The following is a 20,057-nucleotide window of genomic DNA, read 5'->3' as shown; positions in this document are numbered from 1 at the left end:
TATATATATATATAAATAAAAGTTCCTTTTCACACTGGCATATTTTACCTCAAGTGAGCCAAATATTTCAATAAATCTGAAGTGCAGTTAAGATGCAGATGGGGTTCAAACAGGCACAAGTGTTGGGGGGGGGGGGGGGTGCACGAGACTAAACCACAAGCCAAAAAAAAACCTCAACAGCTTTCCTTAAGGGAACTCTTCATACAACAGGAAACCTACTGGAGTGGTGTCTCGCCCGTGTGCATCCTTCGATGAACTTCAAGGTGGTTCTTCCTCTTGAACGACTTTCCACACGTTTCACAGATAAAATCTCGCACACCTAGGCGGCAGGAAATTAAAGTTAGAACCAGCAATTTTCAGTTTATTTTTAAGTGAGGGCAGATTTGAAGCAACCTGCGTTGGAAGTCACCTCCCAATAAAAGAGGACTCCACTTGGATCCCCAGAACTTCGTCACCACTCGGTTTCTCAAAGTCCAGGACGTGAACGCTGCTCCCATATCCGGGAGCCCAACATTTCTCTTTCATCCCTGGACAGGATAAAAGAAAACCTTTCGAGTTGTCAGATAATGAATTTTTCTTACCACATGCTCTTTCTGCTCAGCTGCATACTCTCAAGACTCACTCCCTTAGCTTGACTAATTCACTTTCCTAATTCTTTCCCAGGGCTCCAAACTTGGAGGCCCCTCAAGTCGGACCTCCCGCACAGGGCCTAGTCTTTTAAAACCCGTGCTTGGTGTCGACAAGTCAATATTTTTTAATTATCCAAGTGTCTCTCCTACTCACCTGATCGCTCCCCACTCTATCACTGAGGCGTGATCATTAAAAACGAAAGACCTTGGAAAAGCAGGAAGCAAACTCTGTTTCGCCGCCGGCAACGCATCAGATAAGGACACGGGAATAGGAGTCCTTCAGCCTGCGCCATCATCCATGGCTGACCTTCTACCCCAAACTCCACTTCTCTCTATCCTCAGTTTCCTTCGCGCCCAAAATCCATCACTCAAGCTCAAATTTGAATACGTTACACATGCCTCGAGGCAGAAAATTTGGAAGATTCACAACTCTAGTGAAGAGGTTTCGCAGTTGGGTATGGCCCTTATTCCCAAGGCTGACCTCTCCCAACTGTCTACAGCTGCGTTCCTATTTGGATTGGAAACTCTCTGCTCTTTGAGCCCAACCAATCTGCTCCTTAAAAGCAGCTCAGCCCTACTTGCACTTGTCATCTGCGTTGGTTGGGAGGAATTTGCTAAATTCTGTTCTTCTGCGATAAACCCTTTTAAAAAATAAATTTAGAATACCCGATGATTTTTTTTTCCCAATTAAGGAACAATTTAGCAAGGGCCAATCCACCTACACTGCACATCTTTTGGGTTGTGCGGGAGAGACCCACGCAAACACAGGGAGAATGTGCAAACTCCATACGGACAGTGACCCGGGGCCGGGATCGAACCTGGGGCCTTTGCGCCGTGAGGCAGCAGTGCTAACCACTGCGCCACCGTGCTGCCTTCTGTGATAAACCTGAAGTTGAACATCAGATCCACTGACACCATCGAGTTATGTGCAGAGTAAAAGGGCTATGAATTCAAACTGTGTGGAGGGCCTTGGATGTTAAGATGATTTTATTTTCTTCTGGCGACACTGGCTGGGTCAACATTTGTTGACTATACCCAACTGCCCTTGAACTGAGCGCATCGGAGAGGCAACCACATCGCTGTGGGTCTGGAGTCACCTGTAGGCCAGACCAGGCAAGGACAGCAGATTTCCTTCCCCAGAGAACACGAGTGAATCAGATGGGCTTTGACAGTGGTTGCACGGTCATCGTTAAGACTTGTAACACCAGCCGTTTGTCAAATTCAAATCTCATCATCTGTGGTGGGATTCGAACCCGGGCATTATCCTGGGTCTCTGGATTATTAGTCGAGTGACAATACCACTGTGCCACCGTCTCCCTGTATCTGTGGCCCATGATGACAAAGATTTGTGCGGGGTCAATACTGTACCAGTAGATGTCACTGGCAGATCAATTTTTAAAAAAAATTATTCTTCATGGCACTGGGAAGGTCGCATTTGTTGTCCGCGCCTTTATGTCCCAATTTGAGGCTGATCATTTGGCAGCCCTCTTTGGAGGGCATTAAATTTTGCATAGATTAAGGGGCGACTTGCCCTCGGCACTGAAGGATATTAATGAATCCAGTTTTTGCAACAGCTTTCTTTCACAGTCTGTTCTCTGTTCCGAATGCACAGATTAATTAAATTCACTTTTGTTACTTAGGAATCGCTAATCTGCTACCGTACCCACGGCGTTACCACATCCATACTATGAGCATATCAAAGACTTTAATTGTCAACCTGCCAACTCATTACTTTTTTACCTCCTCCCCTGATGGTATTGGTGGCACTTAGTTGTTGGTTGCACCTTTCTCCCAAGTGTCCATTCTTCGCACAAGAGCCCTATTGAGAAATGACCGGCTATTTTGACACCTGAAGCAAATTTTGGCAGAGATAAAGCAAGACATTGGTCACTGCTGAGGTACCAGCATTTTTACTGCTCATTACTACTACTTGGGCAATTCTGTTGCACCTTTGAGAGGCGTCTGCACCCCATGCACTGCGGCAGAAGCAGTGGAGTTGCCAGCACACGCGAAATCAGACTCGGAGCACAGTAGGTGGTGTCCACGCAGGTGCTCAAGTTTCTAACACTTCCTTGGGGCTAGACGCTTTCGAACAGTATTAGAACTTCTCTGCAAAGTCTGTTCAAACTCCAGCCTTAAAACTGGAGGCCTCTGTCCATTTCCATAAATCACACAGTACGACCAGTAGCACTCGCTATGCCCCGCAGTCCATTCTATGCGTATCAGCTATGCTGAAGTGAAGAAGTAGGTGGTGTTAATGTTATTTATATTCGCTGGAAACACTGCATTATATAACACTGGCACCGGGGGCAAGTTACAAAGCTGTCATTCTAATTCTGTCACGGGGCTCTGTTGTTTGTAACCCACGCTCTGGTATCTGACATAAATTGACCCCTGATGTAGTTTCGATCCCATGAGTTTTACAGACTTGCCATCTCTCCCAGGGCACATTAATTTTCAAAAACAGGAGGCAGTCAACTACAAACAGAGGTTTGACTGGGTGTTATTATAACTAACCTGATGAACAAGGAGGAGCTGGCCACTCGGCCCCTCATGCCTGTTCCGCCATTTAATATCATGGCTGATTTTTTTTTTTTTTTTTTTTTTTTTTTTTAATAAATTTAGAGTACCCAATTCATTTTTTCCAATTAAGGGGCAATTTAGTGTGGTCAATCCACCTACCTGCACATCTTTGGGTTGTGGGGGCGAAACCCACGCAAACACGGGGAGAATGTGCAAACTCCACACGGACAGTGACCCAGAGCCGGGATCGAACCTGGGACCTCGGCGCCGTGAGGCAGCAGGGCTAACCCACTGCGCCACCGTGCTGCCCCTATCATGGCTGATTTGATGGTAATCTCAATTCTACATCCTGCCTACCCCCTGAAAACCTATCGCCCTCTGGCTTACCAAGAATCGATTTTACCTCCGACTTAAAAATATTCAAAGACTCTGCTCCCATCACCTTTTCTAGAGGAGAGCTCCAAATACTCTCCACCCCCGGTAACCATTTCACCCCATCTCCGTTCTAAATGGACGATTGCTTAATGTTAAACCGTGACCCTGGTTCTAGATTCTCCCAAAAGCCGAAACATTCTCACCACATCCTACCCTGTCAATAACCCTCAGGATCTTTCAGTTTAAATCCAAGTCATTTCTTACTATTTACTCTTCTAAACGCCAGTGGATACAAGCCTGCTCTGTCCAACCTTTCCTCACAAGGCACCAGCCCATTCCTGGTATTAGCCTGGCAAACCTTCTCTGAACGCCTTCCAACACATGTACATCTTTCCCTTAAATACGGTGACCACATAATGTACACAGTACTCCAAATGTGGTCTCACTAGTGCCCTGTACAACTGAAACTGCAACCTTATACGTTATTGAGTGCGGGGCGATGGGAGGTTGCTGTGTGGGTTGTCAAGTGGTTGCCCCAGCTTGACAATGGCCACTATCTTGGATTGGTGTTAGATGTTTGAAATGGCACATATTAAGCCTCCCAATGCCGACATCCTCCTCGAAGAACACAATCGGTTGACAGCTAACAAAGTACTCGCATTGAACAGGGCCTGAAATAAAAACGCCCCACACTCTCGTCTGAAATCCCATAATCCTCACTGAAGCACATTCCACAGCCTATACATTGACGATGACCCCACCTCTCGACCCTGGGCAACTGCAAAAACAACACCAGCCTCAACCCGGTGACTGACCCGAGTGGCCAAGTTCCGGGTTTGAACCCCCCCACACGGAAAATCCAGGGGACCCTCAACCACGCGAGGCCAGGGTCAGGGGGGCTCGACCACTTGCTCCACAGGAAGAATGTGGGAGAGCAGCTCAAACGGTGAGGGTGGCAATCCGGATCAGACCACCACCCACGTGCTGAACCCCTGCCCCAAGAGAGATCCATTCCTGGAGGTATTACAGCAATTCATACTGAAGCTGTCAGCCGAAGCTATTGAATGGATTGTTAACCTTGACATCAAACTTTAACTGCTTCCCCAGCCATACAAAACAATTATAACTGACATACAGCTATCTGTAGTCCTCTGCACGAGGCTATTGAAGATTTTAGTCTCCGTAGGACATATAAATTTATACTTTCCAGCCTTGGGTACCATACACAAAGCTCAAATACGTGCACCAATCAAAGTGCATATATTATGTGCTTATATTAATAAATTTTGATGCTCCCAAGTTTTATCACCAGGGCAACAGTTCTAAAAGTCAGCAGCATCAAACAACCCTGGCCGCAGATTCAAACAGCACAACTCAGCCAGCAAGGGCAAAAAGGACAGAGTTGGCCGAGCTTTGAGTCAGCTTAACGGGGCTGCATAGCCCTGATGCCAGTCGCTCAAAGCTTATGTGCAAGGGAAAGCTGGACTTGTAATCTTTAATTGTCATGGTATTTCTCAAATTTATGAAGACGACAAGTAAACGTTCGTAAAAATGCCCATGTTCCTAAAGACTAGATTTCCCCCGATAATAAGGTGCAAGCATTTCTCTTTTGTGATCCGTACACCCTATTTATCCCCTCTACCCACATTGCTCCTCATAATTTTCAATTCTACAAATCACTATAAAGCTCAAATCTTTTGCATTTATTCAAGTCATCACCCACGTACCAATATCAGATAACCTGTTAGGATTTAAAGCAATAGGTCACTTCTAAGGCTTCCCCAACAGAAACAATTCCAGTTCCATACGCCTGGACTGGAGAGAATCATAGAATTTACAGAGCCCTTGAAAAGAACACCCTACTTAAGCCCACACCTCCACCCTATCCCCATAACCCAGTAACCCCACCTGACCTTTTTGGACACCAAGGGCAATTTAGCATGGCCAATCTACCCAACCTGCACGTCTTTGGACTGTGGGAGGAAACCGGAGCACCCGGAGGAAACCCACCCACACACGGGGGAAGCACAGGCCATCTTTGCGTTCCTGGCCCCGAGAACCGTTGTTCTGAAGTGCCATTTTCTAAGTGATACGAGCAAATTTGGTGCAAGCCCCTCCACCTGCGTCCTCTAGCAATGCAAATTCACATCCGACAGACAGTCACCCAAGCCGGCAATCGAACCTAGGACCCTGGAGCTGTGAAGCAACTGTGCTAACCGCTGTGCTACCCAAGATATGAGGAGGTCCTTCAATCCATTTTCATGTTCACAGACCCACAAGGAAGCCAATAGGACAGATAAGCTTCATCTGGATATGTTCATGGCCTGACCAATTTGGTCATTATTCTCTGAAGCCCCACCGATATCCATTTGACAACAAAAAAAACTGCACAATGAGTTACAAGGACCTAATTAGCCAATTTACATTTCTAATTAACCACACTGGAGATGCAGCCAAGGACTCAAATTACCTTCATGTGCAATAAACCAGCACTACATATAAAACAGCTCCTTATCAGTCACACAAGAGGTTGCAGCTGGTGACTAGAGATCAAAGCTCACAAGAGCCTTTCACTGACGGAATCTGCATTATTCAACACAAGTAGAAGCTTAAAGAACATGTTCTCCTGGCTTCCAACCCATGTGAGCAGATTGCAATTTAGGAAAGCAATCTTCTCGTTAAGTGGTAACTAAAATCTCGCGCCTAATGGCTGTAGAGCTATCTTATCGGGAACCTACCTGAGTGAATGATCATGTGTCTCCGTAAATGATTGGATAAATAAAACCTTTTTCCGCAGCCTGGATGGGAGCACACTTTTGTTTTCCCTTTCCTGTGCACAAGGTTGACGTGGTTCTGATCAAGAAGAAATATATTTTTAAAATTAAACGGGGCAACAAGTTCCTTTCAGGCAAACGAGCAACACTTAAACGCTGTTAAATTTGACTCGCCAGTCTTTTTATATCTCCCCCCCCCCCCCCCCCGAATGAGGTGTTGAATGCAGACCTTTCACACATTATTTTGTATTTAAATCAACGGCAACGCTGCAATCGGGTTACTGAGTGAAAGCAGGTATATAATTGTGGCTCTGAATCAGATCCAGCTTTGCTGCCCACCAGCGTATCATAATTGGGTCATATGTTACTTTGCTTCTGCCATCGCCACCCCGCTGCCCCAATCAAGCTCACACACCAAAGCAGAGGCCGGCGTTCCTGGCCCCGAGAACCATTGTTCTGAAGTGCCATTTTATAAGGGGTACGAGCAAATTTGGTGCAAGCCCCTCCACCTGCATCCACTAGCAATGCAAATTCACACCCGAGGCATGAACTGAAGAAATAAAGAACTTGCCTTTCATGGCCACAGACTCCAAAACATGCTTTACAACCAACAAGGCACTTTTAAAGTGAAGATGATGACAGGTTGAAGAAATTAAACGGTTCAGAATTATTTTTGTTGAGGGATTTACAAACGATACGTTCTTGGTTTTCAATTGGTTGGGTGTAGGGGGGGGGTCTCTGGAGTTTGAGTTATGTGGAGAATGATGCCCTGGTGCCTGAAGATCTGCCACTGGTGATGACAGCAGTGGGAGCAACGGAGGAGGTGGATTAGGAATTATTGCACTAGAAGCATGCTGGCATATTAAAGTTAAATTGATTACCGTTTGCCCACTAGCGCATTGGTAGTGGTTTATTAAACAAGCAATGTTGTTTGTGACAATTATCAAAAATCACTTTGACAAGCAGCACATGCTTAACCATCTGCTACTCAAGTGTAATGCAAGTAGGATATCCCCTTGCAACTTTGACTCATTGTTCTGATCTTATAAAGAATTCTTGCATTAAACTACCCGAATAGACATTGATAAGCTAGAGCATGCAAAAGCCATTAAAAACCAGAGGAAGTGGAATGCCACTGATACAATAGCAAAACATGAAACTATTTATGCGAAAGCCATTGTTGCATTGAGTTGACGTGCAGTTTTCTGGTACTTTTGACTTTACTAAAAACAGATTAGATTATTAGTCATCTCGTTAAGGTTGGGGCATCTTACTTTATGCAACATTGACACACTACACAAGGGCAGATTCAGTCCTTCACGCACAAGACGTAGCATTCCCATCAATCTTTTCCTTCTGCTGCACATTGCGATCTCTTTAAGACAGCTGCCTGGTCATGCATGTGTGCACCATCGAAGGGAATGTTGGCTGGGTGTGAAGCGTTTCGAAATGCATAATGGCCAAGCTTTCCTTTTTTACTCAGAGCACAAGCGGTGAACACACGGCTCTTCCGCTCTGGCTGCACAGAGAATTAGAAATGATCCAATTTTGCATGCTGGAGTGGCAGCGTGGATCCACCTCTTCCTGCCTCTAATGGATGGCCAGTAGGTCTGCAGACTGCGACCACTGGCTTGGCACCTTACAGAATCTGTGACTGAATGGGGATGCTAATGAAGGCCGGTACGATCTCTTTGCTCTTGAAAACTGCTCCAAGAAGACTTTGCCTTGCTGTTACAGTTTCGTACAAAGATCAAGGACAGATGTGGATGTACTTGCTGTTAATTGAATTCTTAAAAAGTTTCCCAAATTCAAAATGAGTGACGAGATTTAAAAATGTATGGACAAAAATATGACAGCTGCCCTTACAAGAGTACAACCATCCAAAGTTGCTTATTTCATGCCAAGATATTCAAATAATTTTAGGCACCAGATTCCCAATTTGCCGTGTCATTTTTATCGCTGAATGTAAATTGTAGGTAATTCAAGAATGAGTTATCGGTAGTCATCATAGGGAAATGAGGATTAAACCATCAGATTTGATTGGTGTAGTCTTTCAGCTTTTTGGGTTTGTGCATCAGGATTTTGTTGGTTATGACAACAAAACAAAAAAAATTGGTGATAATCTTCTGAGTACATCCAGCCATACCGTGGTATCTTTCTCCAAGTTGGGCAGCCTTGCCGCCATCTTCCGCCTCGTGAATTTGTTTTTCTTCCCCTCAAATCAATGACAAGCAATTGGCTGTTGTGATCTTTAGAACAGGTTATAGCTAATACTCCGGGTTAGTACTTGCCTGGAAGCTGTTCAGCGTGATGTACACCTGGCTGCATCCCTCCTGCGGACAGTGGAACAGCTGAAACATCCCGTCAGCATCGATAATGTGGCCCTGCTTTTTTCTCTTTGGTCTGCAAGAGAGGACGTTGGGTTTAGAGCACGTCCATTTCAGTGAAGAAACCGAGAAATTATCCATGCATTTCCGCATCAACATATTGTCGCGATCAGCTAACCTAGGGAGGTTAAGAGGTTCCCAGATTTGACCCAGAATCCCTACAGTACAGGAGGCCATTCAGCCCATCAAGTCTGCACAGTACCTCTGAAAGAGCACCCTACCTAAGCCACTCCCCCACCCTGTCCCCATAACCGCACCTAACCTGCACGTCTTTTGGACTGCGGCAGAGAGTTTCATACTTGGGTCACTGTTGGGGGGGCTCCTCCTGAAAGTGTATACGCCAACATTGGGTCAAGATCACAGGGTTTGGATGAGATGGCTCATACAACTTGATATTGATAATCCCAAGGGCCAATATAATTTTCACGGCAAAGTCTTTATGAGAAGTGTCTGAAAGCTAAGGGGCCCATAAATCCAAAACAAACTCAGGAGAAACGTCTCTATTCTGGGAGGGGTGAGAATATGGAACTTGCTAACACATGGAGCGGTTGCAGAAAATAGCAGTTACATCGAAGATAAAGAGGGAGAAAGAAACAGAAGGACATGTTGACAGGGTGCGGTGCAGACATTCTGTGCTGAATGGACCCCTTCTGCGTTGTAACAATTCTGCGTAAATATAGGAGATGGGGACTCATAAACACAGGCATAAATTGGTTGGATCAAATGGTCTGTCTGGGTCATAAATTCCTGATAATCCCTATTCCACAATACAGCTGTAAGTTCCTCCTGCAGCTGCATATTTTTACCACAGGATGGAGCTGAGCTCTCTGCTGTTACACATATCCTTGCAAACCTGGCTGTCCTTACTAATTTCTCTATGGATGTGAAGCATGGACACCGAGGGCAGACTCAACAGTAGGTTTCACCATGGACAGCTCCACAGCTTACGATGAATTAGATAGGGCAGGGACAATGTATATGCCAACGACCCATGTGTTAAAGCTTCCAAGTTCAACGCTGTGGGGCTGGACATGGGCATTTGCAAAGCAGGTGCTCAGAGACCTGGCAGATGGCAGGAGGAACGAGGGCAGACAACACAAGCACCTCGTGAAAACTCACAAGGCTAGGCAACATGGTCACTGTTTCTTGGTAAAGACCAGCCACCGCCTGAGGCCAAGGACTTGCTGAAGAGACCAGGAGAGAAGTGCTTGGAGCTTAAACATGCAACAGTGCGAAGACAGGGGGTGAGGCGCAGAATGGATGGCAGAGGGATCAACAGGAGAACCCCTCCCCACCCAGGAATATGGTTATTCATCGACAATGCCCATCACCCCTCAGTCGGCATTAGTCTTCAGCATCTACTCTGAACTCAAGCTCCAGGATCCTCAAATGGGACACACTATGCCCAGAGCATCACTAAACACTCACTTTGTTCTGAGCAATACAACATCACTACATTCAGCAGAGTACAATCTTGTACATTTGAAATTTGGCTTGAGGATTTAAATCCCAAGATAGAGGGGCCACCAGTTTCCCCACCCCGGTCTGCCCAAGATGTAAACAGACATTAAAATGTGCAATTGTATATTGATAGCAGGGCATAGGCTACAGCAGTACACCACCTGCTCTCCTGCATTTTCCATTGCAAGAGCAGTGGTGAGCAGCAAAGGGCAACAACAAAACCCATAAGCAGTCCCATTTGTCCTAGTTTCTTCCATATCTGTTGCAGCCTGCTGCAGTTCTCTCCTATCTCTTCTATCAAAGGCAAAATGTTCTGCAGTTAAACAGACCAACACTTTGGGCAAACGGTAAGTGACTAAGCAAGTTTGCTTTCAAAGAAAACAAATGACCTGACTCATTTCAATCATTAACCCATTGATGTTAAAATTAAACGGTTTACTATCGAAGTGGTGTAGTTTGGATGCCGCCCACCAAACTGTCAAAAGCATAGTGGAAGAAGAAGAAGGAAAAAAAAAGGGTCCTTTCACGTCTACTCCTTCCGAACTGGAATGGGAAATTCACAATCACTTGCCAGTTGCTAATTCAAAGGCAAGCAATCTCAGTATTGGCAGCAGCAATTGGTCTGTAGATCTAAACATGCAGTTAGACAAAGCTATGCCTCAGTAACCAAACACATTGTTTTGTTAATGACCGCATGCACGTGTCACACAATTCTTTTCCTCCCAGCCGATGGATTAATTCCGTCGGCCCACGATCAGAGCTAGGTCACCTTCACTACCTCGCCCGAGCGGTCACCCAAGTGCTCACTGTCCACATTCAAGCCCAGATTGGAGAGTCAAGAAACCTTGGCCATCAACCAAATTTAAACTGCCCCGGCCAAAGGGAGGATTGCTGGAGCGAATGGGTACAGGAACCCCATGTGATGGTCCCCTTCCCCATATCCATGGAAATGGATGCCAAGCGCTGCACGTTGGCAGTCTCTAGTCGGGATCGACCGATCCGGTTAAGGTTCTGCAGCTGGGGTCTCCCTCGGCACGGCCCCACATCACACAATCCATTGAGCCAGCGGGAAATATGACCGGCACGTTACAGAAAACCTACGGTACCAATCAATGTTACTTCTACCTGCCTTACCTTACCACCGGAGACAGAAGTACAACAAGACTGAGGGGCATTAAGTGTATCTGAGGTCATCGGTATAGAATGCCCCATCACAAGGAGCCGGAGCCAAACACTCACTTATGTGGCACTTCCTGTGCAGCTTCCCTTGGTTCAGTTGCAGGCAACGTAGAGCCTTCACTGACAGTTCTCTCTCCTAGCACACCTGCATCAGTAAAGAACAAAGTTTCTGTCATTGAGAGTCGCCACCATCTCAGTCCCAAAGTTTGAACGGTGTTCGAGAAGCCAGCGGGAAGAACTAATTGTTACAGCAACGTCAAAGGAGAATGCCCTGCTGATCCAGAAGACAGCAGACCACCAGGTTTCAGACCAATGCACAGATAACAATACTATAATCAAGGTGTAAACTGGGAATTCGATTTGAAAATTTTCATTTCAAAACATGTTTTATGACACAAACATCGCAGCATTAAAGTTATCAGCATTAATTCTCCCAAACACTTTTTTTTTTAACAAAAAAAGCACCATATTAATCATTGGTGGGCCCGAGTATAGCGATTAGTTTAAAAATGCTTTGTGGAGCCAGATATGTACCTTCATTCAGCCAAGCACGTCGCCTGAAAACCAGTCGGTTCAGATACCCCGTGAACCTTAACTACCTTGCATTTAATACAGTAAGAAGTCTTACAACACCAGGTTAAAGTCCGACAGGTTTGTTTCAACACTAGCTTTCGGAGCAGTGCTCCGAAAGCTAGTGTTTGAAACAAACCTGTTGGACTTTAACCTGGTGTTGTAAGACTTCTTACTGTGCTCACCCCAGTCCAACGCCAGCATCTCCACATCATTGCATTTAATAGACCTGGTTGGCTCCCATAGTTGCAGTGAACAAAGTGAGGGATATCGAGCCCTCGGGATCTGCATTCAATGGGTGTCTCGCACACAGCTTCAGGCTCTGCCGAACCAGACGCGGCTTTGGATTACACGCAGCACCAGGACAGACAAAACACAGGCCCACTAAACTCTTTGGAAACAACGGATTAAAGCTTTTCACCAAAACCACTAGGGATGGCTTTCAAAAATCAGATCGCTGCCGCACACGAAGATGCACAAATTTCTGAAGTGACTTCTAATGAAAATTACTGGGCGGCACGGTAGCACAGAGGTTAGCACTGTTGCTTCGCAGCACCAGGCACCCGGGTTCAATTCCCGGCTTGGGTCACAGTCTGTGCAGAGTCTGCACGCACTCCCCGTGTCTGCCTGGGTTTCCTCCGGATGCTCCGGTTTCCTCCCACAAGTCCCGAAAGATGTGCTTGTTAGGAAATTTGGACATCCTGAATTCTCCCTCAGTGTACCCGAACAGGCGCCGTAATGTGGCGACTAGGAGATTTAGATAGTAACTTCATTGCAGTGTTAATGCAAGCCCACTTGTGACAATAACAAAGATTATTGCATCTGGTTTCCTTGCTCCTGTTTCTCTGGGGTGGGGAGGGGCCACGGGGAGGGAACTGTGATCATTTTGTTTATTTGTTTCTGGGAAAAGGACATCACTGGCTACTGCTGTGCCCCAAAGGCATTTAAGAGTTCATCACATTGCTGTGGGTTTGGAGGACAGACCAGGTAAGGATGGCAGATATCCCTCCTTAAAAGGCATTAGTGAACCAGATGGGTTTTTACGACAATCAATGCCGTTTTCACGCTCAATAACGATGACATTTAATTCCGGATGTTCCCCATCTGCCAAGGTGGGGTCCCCAGAGTATTACCAGTAACAATACCAGTACGCCACCACCTCCCCATATAGGACGGCATGCCCGTGTTTATAGCAGTAGCTTCATTATTCACCCTCAAGTAGGCTTGCGATTCATAAACTGCCTTTTAAAAAAAAAGTTACATCAGGTTGTCAGTGTGCGCAAATACAACACTTTCCCTGCACAAATAAGATATTCTAAAACTGCTATCAAAACACCTGGTGGGTACATGACCCCAAACACTGGATTCCTACTGACCTTGTATATCAGTGACTCAGATTTTGCGTCAGATTTTGGAAGCACAGACAACATTGATGGGTTTGCACTTTCTCCAACACCCTCAACAAAACGTATTACATTTCCCACTTTTCCCAGGTCTGACGCAAGGTCACCAACCTGAAACATTAACAGTATTACTCTCTCCACAGATGCTGCCAGCTGGCTTGTACAAAACAAAACCCCGAGTGGTGGATAACTGAGCTTCCATTGTATCCTATCAACAGCTTACAAATTGATCAGAAACACAATCATGAGATCCATCAGCAGCTAGAGGCATGGGCAATTGAGTAATCACCATGAGGACAACAAAGGAACATGGAACATTACAGTGCAGTACAGGCCCTTCGGCCCTCGATGTTGCGCCGACCTGTGAAACCCCTCTAAAGCCCATCTACACTATTCCCTTATCGTCCATATGCCTATCCAATGACCATTTGAATGCGTTTAGTGTTGGCGAGTCCACTACTGTTGCAGGCAGGGCATTCCACGCCCTTACTACTCTCTGAGTAAAGAACCTACCTCGGACATCTGTCCTTTATCTATCTCCCCTCAATTTAAAGCTATGTCCCCTCGTACTAGACATCACCACCCGAGGAAAAAGGCTCTCACTGTCCACCCTATCTAATTCTCTGATCATCTTGTATGCCTCAATTAAGTCACCTCTTAACCTTCTCTCTAACGAAAACAGCCTCGTCCCTCAGCCTTTCCTCATAAGATCTTCCCTCCATACCAGGCAACTTCCTGGTAAATCTCCTCTCCACCCTTTCCAATGCTTCCACATCCTTCCTATAATGCGGCGACCAGAACTGCACGCAATACTCCAAATGGGGCCGCACCAGAGTTATGTACAACTGCAACATGACCTCATGGCTCCGAAACGCAAACCCTCCACCAATAAAAGCTAACACACCGTACGCCTTCTGAACAACCCTCTCAACCTGGGTGGCAACTTTCAGGGATACGGTGACCAAGTAAACCAAAAACAGTTTGCTTACGGAATCGGGTTCAACAATCGTACCCCTTTTTTTGCGAAAGTGGAGATCAGTGAATGGCACCATCATCTCATGAGGAAAGGTCGGAAAAGAAACTGAATGTTTTGCGCGACGTCTTGTTGTTTATCTCTCTTCCCCCTGCGCCCACCCCCACACACCCACACACACACACACCCACACCCACACACACACACACCCACACACACACGCGCGCGCAAAGCTACAGCAGATGGGCTGAGGGCTTGATACCACAATGGATCCCTCCACCTGGTGTGGAAGGCAAACTGGTCAGATGGAACCTTCAGCGCGTTAATGCAACAACATGTTGCTGGCGGGCAGCCGGATTTGAGAAAGTGAAGGTCGGAAAAGGTTCATTGGAAACTGCACTTTACTCCTCCACTTGTGCATCACATGGTTGGTTTAAATTTTTATAACGGTGTTCACTTGAAACAGGCAGCCAGCAGGGAATCTGACGGGTTTAGCCAGCCCAAACCCCACTCAGATTTCCTGCATGCCTAACCAAGAATTGCTCAGCACTGCCACGTACAAGTAAAATGGCGTGTTAGACCCACCCCCCTCCCCTGCCTGATAACCGGCTGGACGCGACCTCTCTAAAGCTCCCTTTACATTCCCTTGCACGTGCTCCCAGCACAAGAGCAACACTCAGACAGACAGCAACACTTCAACGGAGAAACCTAACATTAAGCTACAGTGCACCGTATCATTTAAACGGCAGCTTTCAAAACCGTATCAAAATACAGGCAGGGGGATATTTTATTTCATATCCAGAGTCATTCAATGCTGTGAGATAACCCGATCAGATAAGGATTGGTGATCAATTGGCTTATGAAAACAGTTCATACTAATCACATCATCCTGGAAATATAGCACAAAAGCATATTTCACTCTAAGGCAGTTCAGTCAGCAGACAGAGAATTGCACCAGCGGCTCCTGTAACCACCAGTGCAAGTTACTGAGCGACTCAGTGGAGGTGAAGAACCATCAGGGGGGAACTAAAAAAAAATTACCTGGATGCTCACTCCACTGTGTGGCTTCATTTTGTGCCTCAATGGTAAAACATTCAGCAACTGGATTCACGTACGTCAATTGCTCTGAAAAAGTACAAGTCATCTCCTCATATTCCGTGGGATTTACTGGCTGTGCAGTGTCCAAGGGCACTTGTCCAAGCTCGGAACCTGTAATGCTGGTGATCTCCGAACTCTGCACTGTGGAAATCTGCACAGTTACAGGACAGTTGGCAGACAAGGAGCTCAATGCATCCTTCTCAACAGTCTGTGATATATTATTCAGTGCGGGAAGCTCCGATGGCAGTGGCAGATGGTTACCATCGCTGGTGGTGCTCTTGCAGGGTGACTGGGCTCGACACGGAGTTTCCAGCTCAACTTCAGTCCCGTGCCCGTCTCCATCCTTATCAGTCTCTTCGGAAGGTTTGCTGACTGACCCCAAGCCTTTGGCATTCGCGCCACTCTCCTGGTTCCCACCTTCGTAAGCGGGCTGACTGACATCAACGTCAATGAGTTTCACGTCGAAATATTCCTCAAATTTCTGCTCCGAGTCAGACTCCTCACAGGTCGAGGTGTCCGATTCGCACTTCATGTACAGCTCATTAGGCTGCCCCGGTTTTCTTCTGCTCGTCCCTCTCTTGCCCTTCCTCGCTCTCTTCTCGGCGGGACAGCGCTGCTGATTCTCCTCCGAGCTGCTGACTGTCACTCTGTCCTTGGCGGTGGGTTCAGCGTCCGGGGTGTGGCAGTTCTTCCGGACAGGCTCTAAACACTGGACGTACTGGTGTCCCGCCTCACACTGCCACACAACGGCTACTGAGCAGTCACATACCCGCTGCAGCTCGTAGAGCACAGGCTCCTCCTTGCACGTCTGCACATGGTGCTGGTACCATACCACCAAACTCTTGAGTGAGCTGACCGCTGGCTTCTTCACTGTGGGGAAAAACAGAGAATGCATCATAACATTGTGAAACTAATAAACTGCTGGTGGCGTTGCCCACAATCAAGTAGATGATAAATCATTTCCCCCACATTTACAAGGTTGTGAAACTTCAGAAAGTTGCTCCAGTGAGCACCAGAGTGGAGTTGCAATGGAGAGTTGAAACGGTCACTTGCAGCCTAAAGATAAAGGTCGACAAAAAAGCATGCCTAAAAATGGTGACAACAGGAAATTATAATAATCTTTATTGTCACAAGCAAGCTTACAGTAACACTGCAATGAAGTTACTGTAAAAATCCCCTAGTCGCCACATTCCGGAGCCTATTCGGGTACACTTGAGGAAGAAATTAGTATGTCCAATTCACCCAACAGGCACATCTTTCGGGACTTGTGGGAGGAAATCGGAGCACCTGGAGGAAACCCACAAAGACACGGGGAGCATGTGCAGACTCCACACAGAGTGACCCAAGCTGGGAATCGAGCCTGGGACCCTGGCGCTGTGGAGCAACAATGTTAACTATTGTGCTACTGTACCGTCCCAAGCCAACACAATATTTTTACTCCATGGAAGTTTTGATTGTATCGAAGCTTTCCCCTTTCTTCTGATGAAGGCATTGGCACATGCTGGGGAGGAGTTTCTTACTGCCACTCCTGCAGCCACCATTCCTTGACTGTGCGTAACCGGTTCCAACTGCCTAGTCAGCCCAACTGTGCCCTAACTAAATGGTCAGAAAATCAGGTCACCAGCACGGTGACCAGAGGCAGTAAGCACACCCAATTCATCACCCTGCCCTGACAACACCAGCATCCAGCTGACTTGAGATGGCAAAACTCAGAACGGTGTAGGGATTGGGCCCAGGACTTCACCGGTCTGTGCATCCCAATTCCACACAAAGCCCCGGAGAAAAGAGGAGGTGAAACTATTTCAAAAATGGCATGTCGTGACCAAAATGTGCACGCAGTGTCAACAGTGCAAGTTTCCAAATTCACTCTCAACTCAGGTTGTTTTTTTAATCCAAGCTTTTAAATCTAACATTGTTCTTTATGAAAGTTACTACGGGAATTCAAATCATTACCAAATATCTTCCCAGGTTTAATTGATTGTGCGGTTACCCATGTCAGGTGAAATTAAGCGAGTTTAAACGGAACAAATCTTCCATTTACCACTGGGCCTGGGCTTAACATTGATCCAGAGTGAAGGAATAAGATGCCATCTGTCAAGACTGCACCCAGGAGGACGCAGTTTGGTATCAACATGCTAAGTAATTCTCACCCACAAAGCTGCCGCAATTTAGTATTACCCTGCAGTAAACTGCAAGTCTCAAGCTGCCCACGCAGACCGTGAGCATGGAAGAAATGAAAATTGTTTAAAATGTAGCAGTGTTTTAAAACGTTACGGCTTATGGGCGCAAGAATCTAATTCAACACTCAAAAGATTTTTGGAGCAACACACGTTTGAAGACATCAGCATGGGCCGATATGTAGCAAAGGGTGGGGTTTCTAATGTCACACCGTAGCCTCACAATGAGCTATTCCTGTCGTTACTTAAAGAGAGGTGGATTCTCTCCTTACCCATCGTAAGTCAGCATTGAAAAATTGCAGGCGAGGGCTTGGAGGAAAGCTACTTCATAACACTACCAGAAGCATTTACAGTTAAGACGCACAAAACGGATGTAATAAAATAAACCTGTGGCATCTGAATCCATTCCACTGACACTGTGGGCTGGTGTTCAGAGCTGAGGCAGCAATGTGACAAAGAGCTCAAGCTGTGAGAAGGAAAACAAGATGAGATGAGCACATTTCACCCAGACCAGTGGGATAATTGGCACTGTGTTCAGATTTTCTTTGGCCACTGCTTCTAGTGAGAAGCCCAAATGTTCTTCCAACTTTGTGGAAAATTACAACGGCAGCATTCCTCAAATTAGTTTGGAACCTGCCTTTGCACAGCAATCAAAGAAAATGACTACGGTGGCAACTGTGTCCCATGGTTCAGGAAGTATCGTCGCCATTTAGTCTTTAGGCTGGAGGGCCGTGGCTTTCAACTCAAGTGGAATTTTGACACAGCTTCAGCCGGATCACAAGGTCAAATCTCATCACGGTAACGGGTTGACTCAATGGGCCGAATGGCCTCCTTTCTGCACTGCAGAGACTAAGAAACGCTGGCCTCGTCAGCGACCCCCGAGTCCCACGAATAAAAACAAAACGCCTCAAGTAATTTCTGGCAGAAAACACTTAGAATTGTTGGGAGTCGGACAGGGAGTCAGCAGAGTGGCGGGATGTTTATCAGAATCCTTAAGGGGGAAATCAGTTCAATCCCCAAGCAGCAGAATTTTCCGTGTCCCCTCCGCTCGAGGTAAAGCGGGAATCAAGAGCGGCGGGAATTTGAGCGGGGAGGTCCTGTTCAAGATATTCTGGCTTGACGGCCAAAATATCCTTCATAAATTGAAAGACTCACTGGGGAGCGCAAAATTCTGCAAACTTTGTACTAAGGCCTGGAAAATGCAGATTAGAATATTTTACAGGCAGACAGAAACCTAGTGGCATATATTCCTTCATTCAATGCCAGCATAAATCAATGGAAGTATAAAATTGATTTTCTCACTTTATACTCACGCCAACAATTTTTGCAATGAATTAACTAAGAGAAAGATATAACCCCCCCCCCCCTCCCCCCCCCCCGGTGATTAATGCTGCAAACTCCATGCTTTAAGTCGCTTTCTGATCTCCAATTTGCATAGATATCACTGCAGAACATCCGCCCACACCTGATCAACAGGCTTACCTTTTTGTGAGGAATTAATTTTCGCGTTCTGTTCCTCTGCTCCAGATTTGCTGCAATAAAATAAATATGAAGACAGAGCATGTTTTTTTTTTTGTTGCTATTCCCGCATCTAATCATTTCTTTTTGAAGCAATAGCAATGTGAACACTGCGGAGGCTTAAAATCTGAGATCAGAATGTAAGAAAATGCTCAGGTCAGGCAGCCTCTGTGGAAGGGGAAGCGATCAGCGCTTCGAGACAAGGGCCTGTTCTGACAAGAGGGTCCTGCCATGTTGATGTTGCGTTCTCCGCAGATACTACCCAACCTGAGCATTACCCTCCTTTTCTTCTAAAGAAAAAAAAGAAACAATTGGTCACCTCGTTTAAGGTGTGGTGATAAAAAAAATTGCAGAGTTAAGCAGTCGGGAAAGTTACCGGCCGACAGTGTCAAATAATAGCAACCACAGCTCGAGTACGTTTTGCTGATCTGGGAGAACCATCGATCCTGCAAACAATGCCACCTCGAGTGAGTACCCGTTACATCAGTGCATTTTGATTAGCTGCGGAATCCAAACATTGAACAGGTTCATTGAAGGCTCAAAAGGGGTTGCAAAGACAGGCGAGTATCAGGGCAGCCCGCATGCCAGTGCTGGCATCCAGAGTCTTCATCATTGAAGACGAGATTTCCAGGTATAGTCATGCGAGCATACGAAACAGAAGTAGCCCATTTGCCCCCCCCAGGCCTGCTCCACCATTTGCCACGAGCAGGGCTGTTTGCGTTTTGAATTCTTCATTCCCATCTACCCCCGATAACCTGTGATTTCCTTGCCTCACAAGAATCTATCTACCTCTGCCTTAAAAATATTCACCTTCTGAAGCAAAAATATCCACCGAATTCTGAGGCCGAGAGTTCCAAAGTCACACAACCACCTGAAAGGAAAGATTCTCCTCGACTTTGCACTAATTTTAAAACACTGCCCTCTAGTTCTGGGCTCACCCACAAGAGCAGACATCCTTCCCATGTCCACAGCATCAAGGCCATTCAGGAT

At 46.3% G+C, this 20,057-nt stretch overlaps 1 protein-coding gene across 1 annotated transcript in view; it reads right to left on the bottom strand.

Moving 5' to 3' along the window:
* The window catches only part of znf653 (zinc finger protein 653), a 31,231-nt gene that overhangs the window by 5,990 nt on the left and 5,184 nt on the right, over positions 1-20,057 (bottom strand). The window contains exons 2-7 of the mRNA XM_038784812.1: positions 19,032-19,081; positions 15,316-16,242; positions 11,389-11,473; positions 8,593-8,704; positions 6,266-6,380; positions 220-319 (exon numbers count right to left, since the gene is read on the bottom strand). Of these exons, the coding sequence (XP_038640740.1) occupies positions 220-319; positions 6,266-6,380; positions 8,593-8,704; positions 11,389-11,473; positions 15,316-16,242; positions 19,032-19,081 (1,389 nt within the window). The remainder of the gene's footprint in view (positions 1-219; positions 320-6,265; positions 6,381-8,592; positions 8,705-11,388; positions 11,474-15,315; positions 16,243-19,031; positions 19,082-20,057) is intronic.

The sequence above is a fragment of the Scyliorhinus canicula genome, chromosome 25 (assembly GCF_902713615.1).
Source record: "Scyliorhinus canicula chromosome 25, sScyCan1.1, whole genome shotgun sequence".
Classification (NCBI taxonomy): Eukaryota; Metazoa; Chordata; class Chondrichthyes; order Carcharhiniformes; family Scyliorhinidae; genus Scyliorhinus; species Scyliorhinus canicula.
This window is presented reverse-complemented; position numbering and strand designations above follow the sequence as displayed.